The sequence below is a fragment of the Lepidochelys olivacea genome (genome assembly GCF_965140295.1).
Source record: "Lepidochelys olivacea isolate rLepOli2 genome assembly, chromosome: 26".
Lineage (NCBI taxonomy): Eukaryota > Metazoa > Chordata > Testudines > Cheloniidae > Lepidochelys > Lepidochelys olivacea.
Genome location: NC_140436.1, coordinates 12,383,586 through 12,403,830, shown reverse-complemented (window position 1 = coordinate 12,403,830; position 20,245 = coordinate 12,383,586). Strand labels below are relative to the sequence as shown.

Genomic DNA, 20,245 nt, shown 5'->3' with positions numbered 1-20,245 from the left:
ATGCTACTAGGCATTCAACCGTAGATAATAAGAGAATGCTTCGGTATCAGCTTCGCAATTAAATTATACCAGGCCATTGCTACAGTGCTGGCTTCTCTGCGGAAGTTAAAATATCGAGTAGTAATTCCATACAAATATACCATCTCAATACCACAAGACCGGGTACAAATATTAGCTAGGTGGCAGATGATATATGTGAAATTTATAGGGCATAGTTGGAAGAATACCACAGGAAGGAGCTGAAGCTGTGGATGGACCTGAGGACTGAAGCTTAAATTGTAGCAAATTCATTGCTACCTAGGACTTCATGGTTGTTGCTGTGCAACACACCACAGCCACTTGGAATTTATAGCAGCAGGGAGAGAACAATTTTCCAGTTCCAGAAGCACAGGCTCCTACCACATAAGCTGATGGAGAATCTCCAGGGCTTGTTAGGGCTTTTCTGCCATGACACATCTGAGCAGTTCGGGTTCTATCCAGCAGATGAGAGTGGTGCATGCATTTGCACAAACCCCTATGTGTCAGTTCACTGCAACAGGTTTAGGAAATGAAAACGCAAAACTCTGTTAAGGGTGGGAAAAAAAGAATTCCAAGACTAGCCAAAAGCATTTGTAGCAAAGGAAAAGGTAGTTTGGAAAGCACATGTTTGGGATTCCCCTGTCCTCCCCACTTGTTTCTAATAAACTTTTAATTAAATGAATAGCTGCCACTGCCCTATGGGAAAGATTTTGCCTTGAAAGATTGTTCTCCAGCACGATGAATCTCCACAAGCAAGAGTCACATATCATCTCAAGTATCACGCTCCCATTTCTACCTGGATGCACTACGAACTGTTGATAAAATAGTATATATAAGTATAGTACAGTATACAAGTATATAAATATCTGCCACAACACATGGGCTCAGTTTCCTACTCCAGCCCTTCAAACTTATCCAGCTCAAGTCACAACACCGTGCCATGCAACAAGCATTTATCGAGTGGTGCTACCGTGACTTTTTTGTGTTAATCAATGGAGCAACATTGAGTCCTACGAATCTGTGGCTAACAGACAAATACACTCTTTTCTCAGACTAACAGTCATTAGGCCGGGCAATGGATTTGCAAAGACACATGGTCACCAATCAGTTGCTCCCTAGGAGTACTTTGAAAGGCCTCCATGATGTAAAACTGATCATACAGCTTCAGTTAAATAGGTTCATTGGAAAGAACTTTTATGAATGAAATACTCCACACTAGGTCAGCCTTTCTCTAGTCCACCTTCTCCCACAAAGAAGAATCCATGCCACAGGCAGATGAGGGAAAACCCATTCAAGATTTTTTTAAAAAGCCAGCTCCACTATAGGTTCAGGGAGATCCTGGAATGTTAAGTGTCTCTCACCCTTCAGCTTGTAAAACATGGGACGATGACTCCACAGTGTAGAACAAGAAGGATATAAAGCTCTTACCATCTTCAGCAGTGTCCTGTTGTCTCTGAGGGACCCAATCATTCCAATAAAGGAAACAGCAAACATTGTGATGCCCAGTAGAAGGAGAACCACAGCTGGAGCTAGGAAGATCCCTTCCAAGGTTCTGTGCTTCTGTCTTTCCACTTCTGCATAGATGCCGATGCACAGTATCCCCAAGCCGATTATCTGCAATAGAAATACATACATTATGTCAGACTCAAGGGCTGCAACAGGGTTGCTGTAAAACAAAACCAGTTCTTATATGGAGAGACAGAAGGATGAGATGATTTGGAGTTAAACTCACCAGGGGCCAGGTCTGATCTCGTTTTCACCAGCATGCCACGAGGGATGGTTAGAAAACTTGGTTTGCCATGGTAGCCACCCAGCACTGGGGATCAAAATCTTGAGTGAAATGCTTTGGCTCTGCTGTGGGTACCATAGCAAAGTGAATTCAGCATTAGTGGAAATCAAAGCTAACTCCATTGAAGTAAATGGAGTTCTATCTGGGTGGAAAGCAGCGAGATCAGAATGATCAGGCCTCTGAACTTCTATTAAAAAGATCTGTCTCAGCTTGGACCCTCATAACCCAACCCGCAAACTCTGCATGTCTGAAATACAAACTCTGATCTGGCTTTTGCAAATGGCCTCTATCTTTCTAGTGAGCCAAACAAACAAACAAAAATCTAGATGTAAATGCATCCCAAACATTAGGTGCTTTGAAATGTGAACTCAAAGATTGTAGCTTCCACCCCTCAATACCTGTGGAAAGTGAAACACCCTGAATTAGAGAGGGATGACAAGGTATGGAAAACCAGCAGAGGAGCCCGTGTTTTGTTCTCCATTGCTCATTGGGAGCTGATGCGTCGTGCTAGCTTTTTGTTCTCCAGCTTATGTGAGATATTGGAGCAGCACTTCTGAGTGAAAAGGTTCCTTATTGTTTCTACTGAAGTGAGAAGGCATTATGTAAAGGATGGAACAGAAGGTGAATGGAAATGAAATTTAAAAATTCTACAGCAAAGAAGAGTTAGCTCTCTGAATTCTGTAGCAGCTTGGTCTGCAACAGTGACTTTTTAATATGTACTGTAACTCTCTGGACTCAAGAGCAAACACTTGCTGAGTACCCCCTAATGCCTCTGACTTCAACAGGATCAGCAGATGCTCAGGACCTTTGAAAATTATGCCATTAGTGCTCAACATGTTCACTTGCCATTTTATTCAGTTTGGATGCGATAAATTACTTTACTGTTCAGCATTTCACTGTCTTAACCTAATAAGCGCAACTGCTGCTGGAAATAGCAGTTCTAGAGGTTGGGCTCTCCTTTCTAAGTCAGTAGTGACAACTCCCCAAGTACTGGACAGGATACTGGATGGGAATCAAGAGATATGGCTTCTCTTCCCAGATCTGCCACTGACCAACATGCTTTGGGGCAAGTTGCTTCTCTTACGTTACCAGCATACATAAAGAGAAGTTAGATAAAAACATAAAATACTCTTTCAAGCAGGTGCCAACAGAATACCAATTTTATTTCTTAAAATCCAGAATCCTAACACACAAGAACCAAAAACAGGAGGCTGAAAGGAAAGGAGGCTGCTCCATAAGGCCAAGAGACACAATTCACGGCAATTTGCTCAAGCCTGGCTCAACTGCCACAAGACCCAGACCCAGATCACTTGCTTCCCTACAGACCCTCCTAGCTTGCAAGCAGGACCAGGAAATCCCTTACGCTTAAAGTCATAAGTAATTTTAAGACCATTTTCAGTATACTACAACTTTCCTTCTCTGTGCTTCCATTTCCTCTTCTCATCCCTTTGTCTGTCTTACATGTTTAAATTCTAAGATGTCTGGAGCATGGATTGTCTCATGGAGTGTTGGTATAGCGACTGGCAGAAAAGGGGCCCTAAACTTGGTTGGGACTTCTAGGCTTTGTTGTAATACAAGCAAGCAATAACCACAACCATCACCCACACTGTGCAATCATCTTTCAGATAGCCTTAAAAATCAAGGTCCTGCCCATTAGATTATTACAGGGAGCTCTGGCTGCTCAGCATTTCTAAAAAACCAGGCCCTGGCCAGCCCAGGTATCCACACATTAAGGTTGCCAAAGCCAGTGTCCACTTCTGAAACTATTTTTTTAATCTTAACCTCTCCATGCTTGTTACACTGGCTATACAACGGGGTAGCACTTGCATATCCCACAGGGCTGTTGTGATGCTTAATTAAATGATTTGTGTCTACAAAGAGCACTGAGATCGTCGGATGACAGCATGATATACATGTGCTCATTACTAAAGATGCAGAATCTGAATCTTCTCAAAATATAGCAAAGAATGGTTAAGAGTCAAACATTGTATGTGTTCTCAAGTCTAGCTTCTGTTTCTCAGGGGGTTGTCTGTAATTCTTAGGAATCATTCTACCATATACACAGTTTATTAAAAGGATCTTGCATGATTCTCATAAGGGACACTTGAATTTACCTACTAAACTAGACCTGCTTTGGTTTCCTATCAGTCGAAGATGTTTAGTGTCTAATATCCCTTATATACTAGTGCCAATCAGCAGCAATTCCACTTAAGACAGTGAAATTACACCAGTGTAAAACTAGTTAAATGAGATCTGAATCAGACCCCGTGTCTCTTTTCCTTAACCTACTCCAAATGGGCAGTCTCTTAGTCTATCCACTAGAGAACAGGAAATAATACAAACACGAGGCAGCATGATCCAGTGGATCAGATATTGAACAGTGTTACATAACCTGGAATCTGTTCCTGGCATGTGCTGCATGACCCTGAGGAAGTCATGTCTCCTTGTGCCTCAGTTTCACAATTTATAAATTAAGTAAACCATACTTATTCATGACTCGAAAGTTCTTTGAGATCTATGGTTGTAAAGCACTATGCAAGAGCTTCCTATTCAGAGTCTTCCCTCCTCGACCACTTTGAGATGGCCCTAATTTAAAAAGAGAACACAGCATTTCTACAGGTTTCAGAGTAGCAGCCGCGTTAGTCTGTATCCGCAAAAAGAAAAAGGAGGACTTGTGGCACCTTAGAGACTAACCAATTTATTTGAGCATAAGTTTTCATGAGCTACAGCTCACTTCATCGGATGCATGCAACATTTCTACAAAATAGGTTCCTAACAAGGGAAGGCTTAAAACTCTACATCTAAGAATAGGCTGTTGCACACATACTGATACAGATAAAGCTGATGGGTGACAATTTATCTGAGCCACTTGCATGCTTCAGATTGAAGCTGGCAATTAGTTCTGAAGTGCTTCACGTTGTCAAACGCTGGTTTGCTTTATGCCCGTCAACTATGCAGCACCACGGCTGTGCAGAAATGGAAGGGGAAGAGAACTGATTACTTCTCAGCCAGCTTCCAGCTGACATCTGAAAAGGTTAGCAAGAAAACCCAAGGTGCATTCAGCCTTAACCACGCTTCATGCTTCCACAAGCACTGCAGAAAACAGTAGTTTCCAGCCCTTTCAGTTTCCTTCTCTGCTAGAAAGAGTTATGGGGGATTTGAAATCCTGTAGTGTGCGAAATATCCAATGACAGTCTGCGAGAATCAGGTGAATGCATGAGGAAGGAACATTCAAACATTCAAACTACTATGATTCTATGATTTAATAATTCAGAAGAACCCTAATCTCCAAAGACAAGAGAAACCCAACTTCCCTGTCTGGCATAGACTCCTGTTCCCCTTGTGCCTCCACACTAGCAGGGTGTATTTCAGCATCTTCTGTCAGGGAGGAAGGGAGAGGAGGCGGGTGAGAGAGAGAGACTGGTGCTCGGGCTATTTAGGTTCAATTCCTGGCTCTGCCATGGGTTTCCTGTGTAGTCTTACGCAAATACTCAGTTCCCCATGTGTAAAATCAGGATGAAACACTCTCCCTCACCCTCTGTCTCTCTATGGAGATTGCAAACTCTCCAAGGCAGGGTCTCTTACTAAGTGTATATACCGCATCTAGCACAATAAGTCTCTGATCTCATTTGTGGCCTGTAGTTCCTATTGTCACACGACTGCTTTATCAAGTGCTAGCGTTGCCCCCTGGAAAGGAAAGCGCTCCTTATTTTATTGATAGAAATTTCTTGGACACTAATCATACTAATCACCATAATATCAATATAACAATACAGAAATGCAATTTCATATTGCCCAAGTGAAAACTCAGCTCTCTACTTTTGCGCAGCAAGTATTTCAGTGACATGACTTTGCCTTTCCAAGCGAGCTATACAGTTTCACTGCTTCTGTCCTAACCATTTCATTCAATTTCTCCAGCGTTTTCATCCTAATTTATGTTGGTATGTCAATCCTTAACTTTCATCCATCTTCAGTCCTTGCTCTTTTCTGGAGTTTTTTAAATTGTAGACAGATTATTTCTGAAACATAATTAATGTCTGGTTTATGTCCATCAATCACTATCGACCTTCAGGCTACTAATTTTTCATTTTTAAAAGGAAATTAAATCTATAGAAAAGTGAACGTTTTACTCATGATACTTTTCGTTATTTAAAATCGAACTGGCAGAAATTATTCTGATAAAATGCCATTAATCATTATTTTATCTTTAGATTCTATGGGGCACTGGGGCCAGGTTTGGCTTAAAGTTACTTTAAATCTTAGCTAAATAAAAATAATAATAAAAATAATAAATTAATAAAAATAATGCATCCGATGAAGTGAGCTGTAGCTCACGAAAGCTTATGCTCAAATAAATTGGTTAGTCTCTAAGGTGCCACAAGTCCTCCTTTTTTTTAAAATCTTAGCTGGCATTCCAGACAATACACCAAGATTTGGGCAATCAAGGAAAAAACAAGTCCTCCTTGATCAGTTTCTCTATTGTTCCTAATCTTTGTGTCACTGTTTGAAGTTGATGAGCCCTGAACACTTCTTGTTTTTTAATTAATGAGTATGTCATTATGAATTATGAAACAGTTCAATGGCACCTGTGTATATAAGATTTTGAAGCTGGTTCAAGATTTGACTGCTCAGGTGCTCTAGCAAGAAAATCTTGACTTCCATTAATTATTGAAAGCTTGTGAAACTGTCAAAGCAGGACCAAAGGAAGTACACCCAATGTGCGACACTACCCATGAATGTAAACCCATGCTTATGTAAAAGTGACCCTTCTGGGACTAAGGTTAACATGGTATATCTGAAACAGGGTTTGTTCTAAGCATATTCCAAAGTGTGGGGCTGCTCAGGGGCCCTCACACTTTAAAAAAAAATTATTTAGATGGTGCTGGCTTCAGAATAAGAGATGGGCAAAAAATTCTGGGTGAATTTTTTCCCCAAAAAATGTAGATTTGGGCCAACAGCTGTTTTGTGAATTCATGTCAATTTTGCCAAACTGTTTTGGTAACAAACAAAATACAAATACAACTAAATTTCCTTTTTTATTCAAAATGCCTTTTCATTTAGAAATTTACTTCAATTTTATTAAAAATAAAAAACATTTTAAAAACAGCTAAATATCAGAAATGCTTCATTACATGCCAAACTAATTATTTTTTAAATTTTTTTGCAGTGCCAGTGAACCAAAAAACCAGCTATTTGCATAGCTCTAACTGTAAGCAACCTTCCCCATAAGAACACAGAACCCCTCACTGACCTCCAGTGATGGACTACAGGACTCCCAATATCTACCTACTCCCCCTTGTAACTGATTAAAGCTGACTCCCTGCGGTGGTGCTCACTCACCCTTAGAGCACCCACTTGCATCAGTGCAGTATGTTGCCGCTATCCTTGGCTTCAGCACCTCGTGCTGGCTGCCTACCTCTGGCCCTGGATCTTCTGTGGCTCAGCCCAAGTCACCTAAATTCAGACCCTTGGGCTACTGAAGTCTTCTCTTCTCTGCTTACAGGAAAGCAGGAAACAGGGTCTTTGAGACCGATTACAATGCACATGGCAGTGAATGTCCCAGCCCAGATAGACAGACTCACCCTCGCAGGGCTCAAAGTAGCACAGTTCGGTCTCTCACGCCCACTTGACCCACTGGATCCAAGCTCGGGTGGCTAGCCTGTCTCTCCACTGGCACCACCATGTCCTCATAGCCATAGGCAGTTTTAGCATGCTAGCTGATCAGAGGCCATTTGTTAGAGTCTACTGAATCAAACAGCAGCCTGATGCTAACAGGTATTTAAGAGTGCATCCACTCAGCCTCTTCCTATCACCCCCGCGCTGTGGAATGGGCTCCCACAGCACCAGCGGCTCTGGACCCACGCTCCAGCACAATGCAAGGGGATGTAGTATCTACATAACGATTCAGAAGGTCATCATATCATAAAATACTCTCTGTAAGCGGGTGGGACTCACCCCTGCGGCGCCCCGTGCTGGGGTCTTGGGCATAGCTCTACTTCCAGCCTTGGAGCGCTCTCTGCAGGCCGGTGTCCCGCTTACGCCGGGCCCCCCCCGTGTCCCTCCCGGACCCGGTGCCCCTTGTACGCTGGGGAGCTGCCCCCTGGCAGTAACCCCTCACTCCCCACCCCCTATCTCTACCTCGCCTCAGTCGTAGGCTACTGCCAGTCACCAGCTAGCCCCCGCACCCTGGGGCAGACTGCTGTATGAGCCGCTCATCCCAGGCAAAGTTGGGTTTGGACCTGCTGCCTCTGTCTAACCTTGGGCTGTCCCCTGCCACCCCATAACCAGTTGGGCCTAATGCTAGGCCGCAGCCTGGGGCTTTCCTGGCTGGAGCTCCACAGGCCCTTCCCCAGCCCTGCTCCAATCCAGGTACTCTGCTTAGGTCCCTGCAGCCAGGTCCCTCCCTCTCAGAAGCTAGAGAGAGTCTTCTGAGCTACAGCCCAGCAGCCCCTTTATAGGGCCAGCTGAGTCTGTTTTGGGCATGGCCACAGCTGAGGCTGCCTCCTGATCAGCCCAGCCTAAGGCTCCTAGCCCCGGCCTCTCCCAGGGCTGGCTTTTAACCCCTTTGGGCCGGGAGCAGGTGACCATCCCGCTACACTCTCCTATCTCAGAGGAGGTATTGTGAGTCTTATTTGATATTGAAGTGCTTTGAGATCCGGATGAAAGGCATGATGCAGGGGAGGAGAGTTATTACAGCTGGCAATAAACACATTCAAATCCAGCTTTCTTTACATTGCCCAAATTAAAGAGAGACCTGCATCTCTCATGTGGACCACAATAAACTGCAACCTTTTATTCCAAGCACGGCAATGGAGCAAAGGAATCAGAGTTGGCAAATATTGAACTAATATGCTGCGGAAAATCTTGAAGTGCTTCTTCCCATCAAACACCAGTTTAATTTCATTTTGTAAAAGGTCAGCCATTTGAACCAAGCAGTAGCAGACGCTCTCTGAGTGAAACACAGCCTTCTCCGTTTCTCGCTGTCTCTGTGCATAGACAGCACTCCTCATCAGACGCTTCCCATTTTAAACACTTCTGAGCACTCACTTTCGTAGTGTTTTTCCTCCACAGTCAATTTAGATTGTGCCAATCATATCTGCTCACTCTATTTGTTTGAGTTTAATTTTAGTTCCGAGGAGAACAATTGGTTTCAACACTTTGATGGCTAGTATGTCATTGTTCCAGATCTGGTCTAGCTCTGCCTGCTGGACACTGCTGTGAAGGGATCCAAAGGCTGAATCCCGCATGCCCTTCCCTTGCTGGAGCTGTGTTACCGGGGAACCTGCAGTCCAATTGCCTAGGTGCTGTTGTTAGTGCTGTCTCCTACAGGCCTCCCCACCAGCATGTTCCCCAGAATCCCATGGAAGGCCTGAGCCTTCTAGGTTACAGCTTACTCTTCAGGGGCACGTGGCGGTGAAAGTAAATAGACACAGAGTTAGCAAAAGGTTTCTAACTCAATGACTCTTTACTCAGGAGGTAAAGCACAAGAGGAAACAGAACATTTAGAAAACAAACTCCCTGAATGCAATGCTACTCACTGTACCTCACCATTCCCTAGGGCATCAGCCTGTGTTCAGGTTTCCTCCTCTCCCCCAAATCAGCCTTCCCTTAGCATGAGCTGATGAAAGTGGCCAGAGGCTCTGAGTAGAACAGCTCCAGCCCTGTTATAGCCGCCAATCTCCTCTGTCATGTGAGTTTCAGGTCAGTCTCAACAGATGAGCACAAACTAGATTAGCTGACTCCATTGCCAGACAACCTCTCCCCTGCAAAACTATTTCTGGTGGGTGGGAGTCAGCCTTTAGTCGAGAGTGCTGCTATTTGAATGAAGGACCATCAAGGTTAAACGACCCTCTCTTGTTAGCCCTGTGCCGCTCTCTACCCTTTGGAATTCCAGTCTACCATGGGCCCTCAAAAAAAATTCAACAGCAGTAAGGTTATTTCCCTGGAGTCACTTTAATCTTTATTAACTTTTTCAAAGATGCCTAAGAGATTAGAGCAGTTCCCTTACAGAATTCATACTGCTTCTTATCCATGTCTTGTACTAGCCTATTCTCAATTTCACTTGGTTTTCCCTATTTTCAAGGGGAGGCTCAGCAATCTATAATTATGGAACTACAGATACAAGGAGTTTCAAGTCCCTGAACTGGGTTAAACTGATATAAAGAGCCTGTCATGTAGGCTTTCCTTCAGCTATATTGGTAGTGGTTACACAGGCAGGTGCTTGCGCGTGAGCTGAAAGGGAGGGAAGGTTACAAAATGGCAGCAGGCTAAAAACCAGAAAAACAATTGGAGATGGATTTCCTTTCTCTGAAATAGAATAAGCTTTTTGCAGGTCAGTGGAGTTTTCTAGGCTATGTAAGCAAGGGTTTGTGGCTATATAAGATCCAGTGGCACTTCTTGGAAGAGTAGTGATGTTCAAGGTAATCCTAATACACTGAGCAAATTCCCATTTGGATAATTATATACTGCCTGACTAAAATCCCCTCTAGTTTGAATTGACCAGAGCAGTGGCTTTTCACCTCTTCCCTCTGGACCTTGGACAATGTATCTGAATTCACGACAACTGTCCCAGACATTTCAAACTGTACATTCAACTACTATGAAGGGAAGGTTTCACAGTAACAGCCGTGTTAGTCTGTATTCGCAAAAAGAAAAGGAGGACTTGTGGCACCTTAGAGACTAACCAATTTATTTGAGCATCAGCTTTCGTGAGCTACAGCTCACTACAGCTCACTGTAGCTCATGAAAGCTCATGCTCTAATAAATTGGTTAGTCTCTAAGGTGCCACAAGTACTCCTTTTTATGAAGGGAAGAAAGCTTACAGAGAAAAAAACAACAGAAATTCAGTGCACATTACAATAGGAAAGCATGAAAATGTAGTAAACTGGTGATTTACAAAAACGTTACCATTATGTTTTTCCCCCACAAACAGCAAATATATACACTTTCAGTCCAGATACAATAGTTTAGGCTGAAGGAAAAACAACAACAAACAAAAGCAAAGTCTCCCAGAGAGAGCGCAGTGTGCTACCCAGCAATGGCCTGTAACAATTCTGTCTCTAAATAACTGTCTCTCTCTTTAGAAAGCAAAGTCCTTGACATGTATACATGCAGTGAGCTGTAGCTCACGAAAGCTTATGCTCTAATAAATTGGTTAGTCTCTAAGGTGCCACAAGTCCTCCTTTTCTTTTTGCGAATACAGACTAACACGGCTGCTACTCTGAAAAGTATAACAGTAACAGACCCACATTCCTTGACAAGTCAAATCTTAACACCTTTACACACAAGTACGATCGCTGAACGCACAGGCACATGGGCCCATTCGATTTCACAAGTGTGTGTGAGTATTTACTGGATTGGGGATTAGTTTATTTTAAACCAATCCAAGGCAGTATGTACTGAAAAAATTGTTGGATCAGTTAAAAATTGATCCAATTTATTCAATGTTCCTTAAATCAGTAAAATTACTTGTTAGGATATAGATATTCAGGCCTGTCTGTAAAGGCCTATACTCTAAGAATTTAGGTTTATTCTTATCACTTGGCTAGTTATAGAGGTACAAAAGAAAGAATCAAAATCACTGTCTGCCAGTGTAAGGGCCTTCTCTTACTGTGACAGTCTGAGGCCCTGTGCTTAGGCAGCCATAAGCTGGGAAGCGAATGGTCACATCCTCACATTCCAAACTAGTCACATTGAAATAAGGTGCTATTGGGCCATTAGGAATACAATCCTGTCCTGATAATGCCTGTCACCTTCAGAGAAAGGGAAGTACCTAGAAAATATAAAAGGAAACTTAGTCTGATAGCATCCTGTCTGGCAAGAACTCACTTATGAATAACTGGGATGTGAAATCCTCACTTCTGTATTGTTTTGTCATTATAGTTCCCACTTTGCTATTGTTTGTCTGTATAATCTCTGTCTGGTTCTGTGATTGTTCCTGTCTGCTGTATAATTAATTTTGCTGGGAGTAAACTAATTAAGGTGGTGGGATATAATGGTTACATAATCGTGTTAGTTTTGGTTAGTTAAATTTCAGGAAAATGATTGGTTAAGGTATAGCTAAGCAGAACTCAAGTTTTACTATATAGTCTACAGTCAATCAGGAAGTGGGGGGGTGGGTATGTGGGTGGGAGAGATGGGAACAGGGAATGGGGGTGGGGAAATGGGAACAGGGAATGGGGGTAAGGAAATTGGAATCATGTTTTGCTAAGGGCAGGAATGGGAATAGGGACCCAGGTGTAAGGCTCTGTGGTGTCAGAGCTGGGAAGGGGGACACTAAGGAAGGAAACTGGAATCATGTTTGCTGGAAGTTCACCCCAATAAACATCGAATTGTTTGCACCTTTGGACTTCGGGTATTGTTGCTCTCTGTTCACACGAGAAGGACCAGGGAAGTAAGTGGGTGAAGGAATAAGCCCCCTAACAATACTTTCTGAAACAATAACTTGGTTGCATTGCCATGGTAACAACTATCAAATGATATATCGAATGCCTTGGTAACACATGTCTTTCCTGAGGAAATCAACAGTGTTCCTCACATCTAGTCTGAATTTGATCCTTCTATAGTTTAACTTGCACACAGGCCGCATTCTGCGCTGAGTGTGTGTGTACCTGCCTGCCTGCCTGCCTGCGGATACGTGCAAATATTTCAGTAACTCAGTGTGAAAAATCAATAACACTTGGTCTTCTTGCTTTCCTCTCACATCACCATCTCTATTTTTATTATAATCTTTCCTGTATGACACAGGATAAACAGCTAAATTTACCAACCTTTCCGCAATATCCCCATATACCTCCCTATAATTACAAAAAGAAAGGACGGATAGAGCTTCAAATACTTTAGTCGAAGGCAACTGAGGAATTTAAGGACCGCCACTGTGCCAACTAACCTAAGAACAGTCTATGTTTAGGCTAAATGTGTTTTCAAGTTAGATTTAAACCTCTTGCGGGGCTCAGAACTAGCGATGCAGGAAGTTTCATAATTACAGACCGGTGAGTGGAACTGATAAACTCCCCGGCAACGCTTTTTTGATGGACGATTGCTTTTTGACAGAATGGGGAAAAAATGCATTCCCAATGAAAAGCTGAGTTTCTGTTTAAAAACAGAAAAGGGGCGCGGAAGGTTAATTTTGTCAACATTTTAGTTTGGGGGGATCTTTGCCAAACCCAACAAAATTTCAAAGAAAATTGACAAAACTAAAGAAATATTTTTTAACAAAAAATGGGGGGGAAACCATTTCTCAATTGGCTATGCTAGCAAGTCCTTTGAACCATGCATTCTGACCAAGCCAGCCCTAGGGTGTTACAGCAGTTTTCAGAATTACTGTCAAAATATCACAGTGGATAAGGGAAGTGTTCACAACCAAATCCAAAACCACACTAACCTCCCACTAGGTTCAGGGTTTTGTTACAAACTAATCAGCAAATCTCAGACCTCATCTTCAAAATATCTGCTAAAATTCATAAGCCTTTCAAATAGAGACAGGACCAAGCTACAACATTCCTATCTTGATTTGAGTCCTAATTTTTAACCACCTGCTTTCCCCAAAGTGTAAGGGCATGTGTGGTTAGATTCAGGTTTCTGGTTTCTATAAGAACATTCCATTCTCCTCTTTGATTAATCCTTAGCAGACAGAAATCAATATATTCCTCTCCTTTTCCCTCCCTGCCCTGCCATTATCCCCCACACCTCCCTTTTCATTCCTTTGCCTTTACAGCCCTTCTACCCCCATTATCCCTTTACTTTTGGAAAGATTAAATAAAATAAAAATAATAATTAAGGGGAAATATAAGAAATATAAATACGCACCATGCTATTGTGCAGCAGCTACTTACAAAATAGCAACTTTGGAACAGCAGCTGTTTGGCACTGCCAAACAGAAAGACAAGCTGGAGAAAAGTATTTAGAGAGCAAATCTTCAGTGAAGCGGGTTAAAGACCAGAAGATCACTAGGGAAGGCATTACGTGATCCAGCATCTTTGAATCAAGTACGATATAATAGGTGTGTGTAACTTTGCTGGCCGGCTGCAAGCAAGCCTGCTGGTTTTGCTTCTAGAGCAGAGGTTCTCAACGTTTTTCTTTCTGAGGCCCCTCCCAACATACTGTACAAACTCCATGGCTCACCTGTACCACAAAAACTGTTCTCTGCATATAAAAGCCAGGGCCTGCATTAGGGGGTAGCAAGGAGGGCAGTTGCCTGGGCACCGGGAAGCTAAGTTCCTCAGGCTTCGGCATCAGCCCCTGATGGTGGGGCTTAGGGCCCACGTGGCGGACCTTCGGCTTTCTGTTCTGAGCCCTAGCGAGTCTAGTGCCAGCCATGCTTGGCAGCCCCCTGAAATCTGCTCGCAGCTCCCCAGGGGTCCCTGGACCCCTGGTTGAGAACCACTGTTCTAGAGGAAGGATCTCTCTGGAGTCATACAAGGTTTTTACCACTCCTGCTCCAATAACGTGAGTTGCACACTGTTCTCTCAGTTGGGCTACTTCTATGCTACCTCTTAGGGAGTCCTTAGGGCCTGATTCTGCTTTCTGGTATAAGCCCACGAAAGCTTATCCTCTAATAAATTTGTTAGTCTCTAAGGTGCCACAAGTACTCCTGTTCTTTTTGCAGTCAATAGTTACACGACCAAAAGTGAGAGCAGGTTCAGGCTCCACCATTCTGATTGGGGAGTGGTTTTACACTCTCTTTGCATAGATGTAAGATATCTACACCAGGCACAGGGCATCAGAGGCCATATCTATACTTGGAGCACTTTACCCACATAAGTATGCCGGTATACTATACCAGCAAAGCACTCCAAGTGTGGATGCAGCGTATATCGGCAAAACGGCCTATACAGCTTATTCCCGCTGCCCCCAACCTCCAGAGAAGTAAACTACACCAGCAAAAGCCAGCTTTGCTAGTTCATAAGTACACTAGGGGTTTTCTCGGCACGGCTATATCAGTGAGGGAACACGCCTCTTCACATCCCAACCAACAGTGCCAGCAGACGTGGCGAGAAAGTCAGGCCTTGTATATAGATTTCAGGATCAATTCTGAACTCTTCCAGCAAGCACACTGAATACGAGTAGTTTGCCAAGTGGTCCTCCTTCCCTCCTTAGTCATGGAAAGTGTCTTTGTTTACATGGAAAAAACAAATGAACAGATTCCTCCTCAGTCTCTTGGCCTAAGTCTCAGGGAAGCTGTGAGCAGCCCCCCAGGATGCAGTATTTATCAGAGGCTGGAGAGAGAGGACAGGTTTCAGAGATGGGAGTACCTTGTTAAAGTACTGGCAGTCATCACTGACATCAAACCAGGTGAAACTTGGTGGCAGTAGCTGACATGCTGAAGTTTTGAATTCCTTTGAACTCAAGCAGCAGGAAAAGTTTGCACAATCCACACTGCAAAGAAAACCTGCAGTTGATTCCCTGACTCTGGGTTCTATCACTGGGGTTTTTTCTGTGGGAATTTGATTAGTGCCAATGTTTTTGATTCACAGTGGCACAAATATTCTCTGCCACCCACTTTTAATTACTTAGCAACACATATAATAGAGTTTGCTGGTAAATCCTCTGTAATTACATAAAGAAAAGGAGTACTTGTGGCACCTTAGAGACTAACCAATTTATTTGAGCATGAGCTTTCGTGAGCTACAGCTCACTTCATGAAAGCTCATGCTCAAATAAATTGGTTAGTCTCTAAGGTGCCACAAGTACTCCTTTTCTTTTTGCGAATACAGACTAACATGGCTGTTACTCTGAAACCTGTAATTACATAGTAATTTCCTAGTGCTCTCCTCTTCAGCAGCCTGTAATTACTATGGGCCCTGCACTGCATTTGAGGGAACATAGGCAGCCTGCATTTACCCTGTAATGAGATGGTAAGTACCCAGTTACTACATGGCAATAGCCACACAATTCAATGATCAACATTCACAAGGTTAAGTCAAGAGATAGCAACAGAGACTGTGCAAAAGGAGGGGGGAAGGACAGAAGGGAACGGCCTTGCGGTTAAGGCACTGGACTGGGATTCCCAGCTCTGCCACAAGACCCCCGTTATGACTTTGAATAAGTTATTTAACATTTCTGTGCCTTGACTCCCTTCTGCAAACTGGGGGATAATATGTCCCTTTCTTACCGGGGTATTACAGAACGAACTTCATCAACGTGGTAAAACCGTGCCTATGCTAAGTGGTTGTCTCCTGATAGAATGATAGTAATAAAAAAAAACAAAAAACTGTAGGCCAACCCTAAGACAGTTGCTGAACTTACACTTTTAACAGCCAAGACAGACCAAAGGTTAAGAGGAAAAGGGAATAATGTACAGGCAACGTGAACTGAGAAATGGGCAGCAAGGTCACATTAGTTCCTCAGTGTCTGTTTAGTTTCAGTGTTTGTTTTTGATTTGGGATGGAGTTTAGCTAAGCAGAGAGAAGGGGAGGGCCTGGGAGGAAGGACGAAAGGGGGGGTCAGAAGGGGAAACATATAGGGCAGGTGGAGAGCAGGTGAACTGAAGAGACTAGGTAGGAGGGAACTGGAACAAACAGCCCATCAGCACAGGGGAGAGAAAATCAAGGTGAACTGAAAAAAATCAGTGGGGAACTGATGCCATCATCAGGGTCAGCTTTTTAGAATCATAGAATCATAGAATATCAGGGTTGGAAGGGACCCCAGAAGGTCATCTAGTCCAACCCCCTGCTCGAAGCAGGACCAATTCCCAGTTAAATCATCCCAGCCAGGGCTTTGTCAAGCCTGACCTTAAAAACCTCTAAGGAAGGAGATTCTACCACCTCCCTAGGTAACGCATTCCAGTGTTTCACCACCCTCACAGTGAAAAAGTTTTTCCTAATATCCAATCTAAACCTCCCCCACTGCAACTTGAGACCATTACTCCTCGTTCTGTCATCTGCTACCATTGAGAACAGTCTAGAGCCATCCTCTTTGGAACCCCCTTTCAGGTAGTTGAAAGCAGCTATCAAATCCCCCCTCATTCTTCTCTTCTGCAGGCTAAACAATCCCAGCTCCCTCAGCCTCTCCTCATAAGTCATGTGTTCTAGATCCCTAATCATTTTTGTTGCCCTTCGCTGGACTCTCTCCAATTTATCCACATCCTTCTTGTAGTGTGGGGCCCAAAACTGGACACAGTACTCCAGATGAGGCCTCACCAATGTCGAATAGAGGGGAACGATCACGTCCCTCGATCTGCTCGCTATGCCCCCACTTATACATCCCAAAATGCCATTGGCCTTCTTGGCAACAAGGGCACACTGCTGACTCATATCCAGCTTCTCGTCCACCGTCACCCCTAGGTCCTTTTCCGCAGAACTGCTGCCTAGCCATTCGGCCCCTAGTCTGTAGCGGCGCATTGGATTCTTCCGTCCTAAGTGCAGGACCCTGCACTTATCCTTATTGAACCTCATCAGATTTCTTTTGGCCCAATCCTCCAATTTGTCTAGGTCCTTCTGTATCCTATCCCTCCCCTCCAGCGTATCTACCACTCCTCCCAGTTTAGTATCATCCGCAAATTTGCTGAGAGTGCAATCCACACCATCCTCCAGATCATTTATGAAGATATTGAACAAAACCGGCCCCAGGACCGACCCCTGGGGCACTCCACTTGACACCGGCTGCCAACTAGACATGGAGCCATTGATCACTACCCGTTGAGCCCGACAATCTAGCCAGCTTTCTACCCACCTTATAGTGCATTCATCCAGCCCATACTTCCTTAACTTGCTGACAAGAATACTGTGGGAGACCGTGTCAAAAGCTTTGCTAAAGTCAAGAAACAATACATCCACTGCTTTCCCTTCATCCACAGAACCAGTAATCTCATCATAGAAGGCGATTAGATTAGTCAGGCATGACCTTCCCTTGGTGAATCCATGCTGGCTGTTCCTGATCACTTTCCTCTCATGCAAGTGCTTCAGAATTGATTCTTTGCGGACCTGCTCCATGATTTTTCCAGGGACTTAGGTGAGGCCGACTGGCCTGTAGTTCCCAGGATCCTCCTTCTTCCCTTTTTAAAATATTGGCACTACATTAGCCTTTTTCCAGTCATCCGGGACTTCTCCCGTTCGCCACGAGTTTTCAAAGATCATGGCCAATGGCTCTGCAATCACAGCCGCCAATTCCTTCAGCACTCTCGGATGCAACTCGTCCGGCCCCATGGACTTGTGCACGTCCAGCTTTTCTAAATAGTCCCTAACCACCTCTATCTCCACAGAGGGCTGGCCATCTCTTCCCCATTTTGTGATGCCCAGCGCAGCAGTCTGGGAGCTGACCTTGTTAGTGAAGACAGAGGCAAAAAAAGCATTGAGTACATTAGCTTTTTCCACATCCTCTGTCACTAGGTTGCCTCCCTCATTCAGTAAGGGGCCCACACTTTCCTTGGCTTTCTTCTTGTTGCCAACATACCTGAAGAAACCCTTCTTGTTACTCTTGACATCTCTTGCTAGCTGCAGCTCCAGGTGCGATTTGGCCCTCCTGATATCATTCCTACATGCCCGAGCAATATTTTTATACTCTTCCCTGGTCATATGTCCAACCTTCCACTTCTTGTAAGCTTCTTTTTTATGTTTAAGGTCCGCTAGGATTTCACCATTAAGCCAAGCTGGTCGCCTGCCATATTTACTATTCTTTCGACTCATCGGGATGGTTTGTCCCTGTAACCTCAACAGGGATTCCTTGAAATACAGCCAGCTCTCTTGGACTCCTTTCCCCTTCATGTTAGTCCCCCAGGGGATCCTGGCCATCCGTTCCCTGAGGGAGTCGAAGTCTGCTTTCCTGAAGTCCAGGGTCCGTATCCTGCTGCTTACCTTTCTTCCCTGCGTCAGGATCCTGAACTCAACCAACTCATGGTCACTGCCTCCCAGATTCCCATCCACTTTTGCTTCCCCCACTAATTCTACCCGGTTTGTGAGCAGCAGGTCAAGAAAAGCGCCCGCCCCTAGTTGGCTCCTCTAGCACTTGCGCCAGGAAATTGTCCCCTATGCTTTCCAAAAACTTCCTGGATTGTCTATGCACAGCTGTATTGCTCTCCCAGCAGATATCAGGAAAATTAAAGTCACCCATGAGAATCAGGGCATGCGATCTAGTAGCTTCCGTGAGCTGCTGGAAGAAAGCCTCATCTACCTCATCCCCCTGGTCCGGTGGTCTATAGCAGACTCCCACCACTACATCACTCTTGTTGCACACACTTCTAAACTTAATCCAGAGACACTCAGGTTTTTCTACGGTTTCGTACCGGAGCTCTGAGCAGTCATACTGCTCCCTTACATACAGTGCTACTCCCCCACCTTTTCTGCCCTGCCTGTCCTTCCTGAACAGTTTATAACCAGCCATGACAGTACTCCAGTCATGTGAGTTATCCCACCAAGTCTCTGTTATTCCAATCACGTCATAGTTCCTTGACATCACCAGGACCTCCAGTTCTCCCTGCTTGTTTCCAAGGCTTTGTGCATTCGTATATAAGCACTTGAGATAACCTGTTGATCGCCCCTCATTGTTTCTGCATGTCCCCATTGAGCAGTTTCTTTCTTCTCTGCGCTCACATGTAGGGCTGAAACTCTCGGTAAATGAGTTTCCTCATTCTGAGTGACCTTGACAACAGCAGCCCTCACCAAGTCAGACGAGAGGAACATTTGCAAGCGACGATGGAAGAACAGCGTGCTCGGCCATTACCCGCGCAGTAACAGCCCCACGGATTTAAAGGCTTCAGCCTCCACTCTGTCAGTGTTTGCCGCCCCTCTCCCATCTTAAATGTCTTTGGGGTGTCTACACTGCAACCAAGAGGTGGGATTGCCGCCTGTGTAGACATACAGGAGCTAGCTTGGATCTCGCTCTCTTGAACAACCACCACAGTGAAGCTGTGGCAGCCCAGGCTAGCCACTCAAGGGCATACCCATGATCCCAAGCAAGCTGCCAATGCGGTCATTGTTTTACTACCATTATCTGAGTCAGCTAGATCAAAGCTAGCTCATGTCTGTCTACACAGGGGGACCAGATAGCAACTGTGAAAAAATGGGACAGGGGGTGGGGGGTAATAGGCACCTATATAAGAAAAAGTCCCCAAAAACAGGATTGTCCCTATAAAAACAGGACATCTGGTCAGCCTATGTCAGGGTTCCCTCCCCACTCTGAACTCTGGGGTACAGATATGGGGACCCACATGAAAGACCCAGATTATAAGAAAGATTATTTCTACCAGCTTAGGTTAAAACTTCCCCAAGGCACAAATCCTTCCCTGTCCTTGGATGGGTGCTGCTTTCACCACCAAGTGAGTTAGACAAAGATTCAAGGAAAAGAACCACTTGGAGTTCCTGTTCCCCAAAATATCTCCCCCCCCCAAACCTCTTGCAGCCCCTTCACCCACTTTCCTGGGGAGGCTTGAGAATAATATCCTCACCAATTGGTATAGGTGAGCACAGATCAAATCCTTGGGTTTCTAGGACACTAAAACCA

General features: G+C 44.3%; 1 protein-coding gene across 2 annotated transcripts in view; it reads right to left on the bottom strand.

The window, feature by feature from the left end:
• The window catches only part of LOC311513392 (tetraspanin-15-like), a 324,602-nt gene that overhangs the window by 182,024 nt on the left and 122,333 nt on the right, over positions 1-20,245 (bottom strand). For both annotated transcript variants that reach the window (XM_084615195.1, XM_084615196.1), the window contains exon 5: positions 1,447-1,632. In XM_084615195.1, the coding sequence (XP_084471321.1) occupies positions 1,447-1,632 (186 nt within the window). The remainder of the gene's footprint in view (positions 1-1,446; positions 1,633-20,245) is intronic.